Raw genomic sequence first — 6,645 nt, 5'->3', positions numbered from 1 at the left:
TCCCTGGAATGGAGATAAGAAACACCCTAACCTTTGGAATAGAAACTGACAGTAAAAAAATCAACTGGTATAAATACAGATGTAACAAGACAATAAAAGACAGACAGAACTTGGCTAGAGATCCTGGCTAGGCTGCTGATCAACTGAACACAGTCTCCATGTCATTCCTTCTTTGCTGACTTCATCCACACCTTTGGGGACCCCTGGACCTACTGGGGTTGGACCCCAGCACCATTTTTCCTTAAGATGGGTTTCTAGATGTGCAATTGTTTGCTCAAAAGATGCAGTGTGTCATAGTTCTTACCACAGTGTCATCTCTTTGGCCCTTTCATGTCTTAGATCATGAAGTTAAGATTTACAGTGTCTTCATCAGCATGAACCTATTAACTAATGACTAGTCACTAGCAATATTTGACCTTTCCCCCATGGCTGCAGAAGTCATAAAACTCAGCAGGTACTAAGAACCTAGTAGACAAATCAGTCAATCAGAGACACAAACTCACAAGTAGAACCAGCAAGTGAGACGATGTTGCTGCATTTGTCATCCTTGTCAGCCTGAAAAGCATTTCAAGGAACTCAGAACAAAATAATTTAGACCTTGCTCTCGGCTTCAAACCCAGTTCAGTGACAGGTTACTGACACCTGCGTGAATGTTGCACTGGTCTTGACCACCCGCTGTTTCCACCCCTTGCATCTCAGGCCAAATCATACATTCATTAAATGAATTTGAGATTAGGACTCCATCCTCTCTGGAAAGACAAGACACTTTTGAAGTCAGGTTCACACTATGACAGAAACTGCTTATTATTTCAATATCCTTCCCTTTTATAATAATAGGTTTGCTCCAGGCACAGGGACACAGCTAGAGCCTATTTTTTCCAGCCTTCCTTGCAGCTAGCTATGGACACATGACTGGACACTAGTTAATAAGATTGAGGTGGTTTATACAAGTTTAGGGTAATTCCTTGAAGGTATGTCTTGTTTTCCTTTTCCCTCCTAGTTTGGTAGAGTTGTATTTTGAACTTATTGAGAAGCCCGATATGGCATGCTAGCTCCATAATGGCCCTTGAGCCTGATACTGTTAAGCCACACCTAGTCTTGTGATTGAGATCCGCCCACCCACCCCCATCCCAGTCTCAGGATTGTCCCATGAACATGGTTCACATTCCCTCCACCTTCCTAACCACATCTTGTAGTTGAAACCTGGAGATCTACCTATCAGCTATTAAGATAAGTATAGCATTAGATATGACCATGAAGGGATGGAAAAGTAACCCTTGAATAAAGTAAATGATTCAAGTTGACAAGCAGAAGAGGAAGGGAGAGAAACTTGATCGAGCCACTGTCTCAATTCTGCTCTTCAGGGAAATTGGGAAAAGCTTATGTGCCAGCTGTTTACTTGGGGACATGAGCCCAGGCAAGACTGAAGGACAGGGACAGCGGGAGGTACGTAGAAGGCTGCACTGTTTACAGCCACTGGTTGCTCCTCTAGCAGAGGTACACAAGAAGCCTTACGAAATCCATCTCAGGACCCAGGGAAGATAAAGGGATGCCTTTATCCATTGGCTCACAGCTCCTAGTCTGTCAAGTTTGCCCCATATGCTAACTACCTCATATTAACAGGTTGTTTGGCATAAATGCCTAGTGAGTTCCCAAGAGCATCCAGTACCTCCAACTTAGATAGAAGCCCTCAGGAGGAAATTGGGAGGTAGCTGGTATGAGACCGAGTTGAGGAGTTGTCAGGTTACACCAGCAGCCACATTTGGAATAAAGAGATGAGGCAGAGGGGACCTGACCCAGCACACAGGACGAGTCAGTGCACCAGCCAGCATTAAGGAAGAGATTACAACCTTATTGATATTTCCTCTGCTGTATTTATATCCCCGTGACTATTACTTTTTTGAAGAATAGTTTGATTTTGAGAGAGGGGAAGGGGAATTTGAGAGTGTAACATCAATTGGCTGCCTCATACACGTCCCCTAGAGGGGATCAAGCCCACAATCTGGGCATGTGCCCTGATCTGGAATCAAAGAAGCAACCTTTCACTGCATGGGATGATGCTCCAACCAATTGAGCCACACTGGCCAGGACCCTATGACTATTTTTTAACTACCAAGTTGTATTTCTCAATCCCTTCACATTTTCCTGGAAATATCAGGGGGAACACTTTGTACATAAGGTATATGACTGGCTCACCACTATGCTATACACCTGAAACTAATACAAAATACTGAATATAAACTGTAATTGGAAATTTAAAAAATACAAAGGAGACTTACTCGGCCAGGCATGGAGAAGGAGTGCGCTTGCCTCTGCAGCCAAGGCCCTTCAAGAGGATGCTGGTGTCGCCAGCAGTGCCTGGGACCAGCTGAGATGGTGGCGGCCGACAGCAAGCCGGCCCCGGCCCCTGAAGAGCAGCATGTGGAGGCAGACAGGGCGGCTGGGTCCTCTGTGGGGAGTGGAGGGATCAGGAGACCCATGCGAAGTTGCTCCACCCATGCAGACACATTCTGGGATTGTGGCAGCCAGATAACAATTTATACAAAGGGATAGAAGGACTCTGAGTATGGGCTTAGAGTATTGGGGAGTGTGAGGTAATGACTCCTGTGTGAAGCTATAAGACTCACTCACCCAGTGTCGGTAATGACTGGAGACATGTAATACTTTAAACAATTTTTTAAAAAGACATTCTTATATCACATAATGTTGACACAGCCCTTGACCAAGGCAATTGTTGATCCACCTTTACAGCAGAATTAGATGCTGTACAGCAACCAAGACTTTGGGAATAAGGCTTTAGAAGCACCCTTAGGTTCATTTTTCTAGATGAAATGAACACAGCTTGAATACAATGCCCACTGCTTCTCCATTCCATCCCACAATCTTGAGCATAACACTAGCTATGAAAGGACAGAAGTTCTCACAAGGCAATTCTGTTTGCCCCAAGTAAAATACCTAAAGATGGGCTACGAATTAGGGAAAAAAGATTTTAAGGGCTGACTGAATACCGTTGCAACCGAGTTCTAAACTTTTTCTTAATGGCTCAACCTCTATATTCCTTATTAAAGTCATAGCTGATCCAATGCAATGGAATCTCAAAGGGAAACAGCACACAAACCTCTGGCCCTATGGAGGACTGCTATATGTAGTGGTGAACGGCTTAGGCATTATTGGTCAGACGTACCTGCCTCTCCATGACCCCCAGGTGGATAACTCAATGCAGTTCAAGCCCGCATTTAGAATTCGCCTGACAGAGAGGAAACCGGCCACAGTGGAGTGCACGTACGGCCGCCAAGGGCCCCACAGCTTCCACATGCAGATTTGGAAGGACGGGTTCTCCACCAAGTGCAACCTGACGCACCACCACAGGATACCTGGTTGGAGCCGAGAGGATTTACACGCATGGCTGCGGGAAGAATGGGGGCAGACGCTGGAGCACATTTTCCAGGAGGACAGGCTGCGGTTTATCCTGATGAAGCTCATCTACCATCAGAATGACAACTGCCGGAACTACCACTGCATCTACCTCTCCCGGAGCCACTGGAGGACCTCATCAGGCCAGGCCTCTTCAAAGGCACCCAAAATGCCTACAGCCTAGAGGTTGTCATGCTCAGCTTCCATGGGAAGCATGGCAGGGTCACGAAGATCACGGTGACCACCACGTCCCTGCTGGGCAGCAGATGATAGAGATCCACCTCAGGCACCGCATCCAGCTGGCCGATGAGATCTTCAGCAACTTCAACAAGTACTCCCGCCTGGTCCAGGAGGTTCACGAGCAGGTGATCCAGGAGCAGCAGCAGCAGCAAGAAGACAGCACTGAGGACGGCGAGGGCCATGGCTGGCTGAGCCCTGCGCAGCCCAGTGTCGGGGAGTCCGGGGCTGCAGCTTTGGAGGAGCAGCCTGTCCAGTTTGTCCTGCCTGCGGGCGTGAGCTCCAGTAACCAGAACTACCCGCGAGCCTGCAGGATGTGTTTCTATGGTGTGGGCATCGTTGCCCGCTCTGGCTCCACCTACCCCCAGCGCATCCCTGGAGTCTTCATCCTGTTTGATGCAGACCACTTCGGCTTCATCTGGCTGGAACCGAATTGCCTCAGCCTGTACAGCAGAGTCCAAGTCACCTTCCAGAATGCGGAGGCACCAGCCCCACAGGCTTTCCAGGAGATTCTCAAGAACATTCAGTCCCCACCCCCTGACGGCCCCTCCCTTGCCCAGGGGCAACAGCGGGGAGAAGAGGCTTCAGGGGAAGAGCAGCTTGCATGCATTTTAAAGATTGGACCTTCGGACCAGATGACCCACCTTGTTATTTGTTTGTTTGTTTTTAATCCTCACCCGAGTAGATTTTCCTATTGATTTTTGGAGAGTGGAAGAGAGAGGGAAAGGCAGAGAAATATCCATGTGAGAGAAACAGATTGGTTGCCTCTTGCATGTGCCCTGTAATACTTTAAACAATTTTAAAAAAAGACATTCTTATGTCACATAATGTTGACACAGCCCTTGAATGTGAGCCTCAGAGTACCCCTTTGCCAGAAGGGAGGCCCCTGGAATTAAGTCGAGTGGCATTGTCTTTATCCTCTTCTTCAGGATTTTCATCTTTACTTCTGCCCATACAAGGCCTGAAACCCTTCATTTTAAACCTCAGAGCCAACATTGGTTTTGCCCTTAGATGCCAGCCTTGCTTTGGACTGCCTTACTCTACCCACTGCCTCGTCCACGGGCCCAAGCATCTGCCCAGTTTTGATGATTATGTCTCTGCTTCCCAACATTGCTGTTACAGTCTGAGAAAGCTTGGGGTCCTTTTGAGTTCTAATTCACTTTGACATCATCAGACTTCCTAAAAATAGGGTGCTTAGCCGTGGAGGCAATAGGGGCTTCCGACACTGGATGAGTTAAGTCTTATAACTTCACACACAAGTCATTACCTCACACCCCCCAAGTAATCTGTTTTAGAAGCAATGGGCTGAATGCTATCATAGCTCACTACTGCTAGCTTCCCATAACAGCTACAGGCTCCAAAACTCAGATTCTCCTTCCTTCACAAGGATGAGGTTATGATGTTCTATACAAACAGTGAAGTGTAGAAGGTGGTGAGACCTTAATTCAAGGGAAGAACCATGGGATAATCACCTAGACCACCTCCAAGTGACCTTGGAAGGAGAACTCTGCTTTGTTGAGTTCACCTCACCCCTATAATGAGACCAGTTCTCAGGGTGGTAGGAATTCATTAAGGTTGAGGCCACACGAAACTAGTTCAGAGATATGTCTGCTGGACCGTTTCCTATTGACTTTGGGCATAAGGCTTTATAAGCACCCTTAAGTTCATTTTTCTAGATGAAATGAACACAGCTTGAGTACAATACCCACTGCTTCTCTATTCCATCCCACAATCTGAGCATAACTCTAGCCATGAAAGGACAGAAGTTCTCACAAGGCAATTCTGTTTGCCCCAAGTAAAATACCTAAAGATGGGCTACGAATTAACCCTGAGAGCCTAAGCATATGATCCTTTCCTTTTCCATGAACTAAGAAATGGCTTAAGATTTCAAGGGCTAGTGTTTGCTTCGGCAGCACATATACTAAATTGGAATGATACAGGGGAGAATGATTTGCATGGCCCCTGCGTAAGGATGTCACGCAAATTCATGACGCGTTCCACATTAAAAAAAAAAAAAAGATTTCAAGGGCTGACCGAATACCGTTGCAACTGAGTTCCAAACTTTTCCTTAATGGCTCAACCTCTATATTCCTTCTTAAAGTCATAGCTGATCCAATGCAATGGAATCTCAAAGGGAAACAAGCCAGAGAAGCTCTAAAAGAATGATCTAAAAGCTCCCCTTGGGAACATCCTAATTATAAACGTCTTCTTTTTATACATGAAAATAAAGGAAATGCTTTAAGTGTTTTAACTCAAACATGGAGCTCATCATAGAACTATAGGATACCATAGCCAACAATTAGATTCAGTAGCAAAAGTGTTCCCTCCCTGCTTCGGCCATGGTATGCAAGGAGAATAGTTATGGGCTCTCCTTTAACTATTTGCGTTCATTTTGTGGAATCTTTACTGAACTTTTACTGTACGCTCAGCATTTCTCAGGCAGCCAGCTGGTTTCTTACCAAGTACTCTTACTCTCTTTGCCCAATATTGGGTGAGTCCAATGTAACAGCCTTAATGCAGAAACCCTGTTACCTTCTTTACAAGACGAAGGCACACAAGGTTGCGCTTTACTTGATACCTTCTTGCTCCTGTAATAATTATACAGGAAATTCCTATTAACAAGGACAACTTAATTTGGTTTGCAGATAGATCTTATCTCAAAAATGAGATGAGAGAGAGATTACTTAGCTGGGCATGCAATGACTTCATGGTCAGTTTAACAGAAAGTTCTTATTTACCTGAAATAATCTGTCTTGTTGGGCAGATTTTAATTTCTCTAATTCGAGCTTGTCAAGTGGCCAAAGATCAAATAGCCAACATTATACTGATAGTCCTATACCACTGGTGTAGCTTATGACTTTGGAATGTTACGGAAGCAACGAGGCTTCACTTCTTAACTTCCTCAGAGTGGTCTATAAAGAATGAAAAACAGGTTGCAGAATTAGATGCTGTACAACAACCAAGACAATTGGCAATTATCAAGATTCCAGGACA

The 6,645-nt window shown here is 45.5% G+C and overlaps 1 protein-coding gene across 1 annotated transcript in view; it reads left to right on the top strand.

Moving 5' to 3' along the window:
* The first annotated feature begins 1,407 nt into the window (after nt 1-1,407).
* Nucleotides 1,408-6,645, top strand: part of LOC102259491 (F-box only protein 31-like) — a 7,747-nt gene continuing 2,509 nt past the window's right edge. The window contains 5 exon segments of the mRNA XM_014532937.1: nt 1,408-1,446; nt 2,460-2,532; nt 3,120-3,539; nt 3,542-3,646; nt 3,649-4,219. Coding sequence (XP_014388423.1) covers nt 1,408-1,446; nt 2,460-2,532; nt 3,120-3,539; nt 3,542-3,646; nt 3,649-4,219 — 1,208 coding nt within the window.

Source organism: Myotis brandtii, unplaced genomic scaffold (genome assembly GCF_000412655.1).
Source record: "Myotis brandtii unplaced genomic scaffold, ASM41265v1 scaffold924, whole genome shotgun sequence".
In the NCBI taxonomy this organism is placed as follows: domain Eukaryota; kingdom Metazoa; phylum Chordata; class Mammalia; order Chiroptera; family Vespertilionidae; genus Myotis; species Myotis brandtii.
Note: the sequence above shows the minus strand (reverse complement) of the source record. Positions and strands in the feature narration are given on the sequence as shown.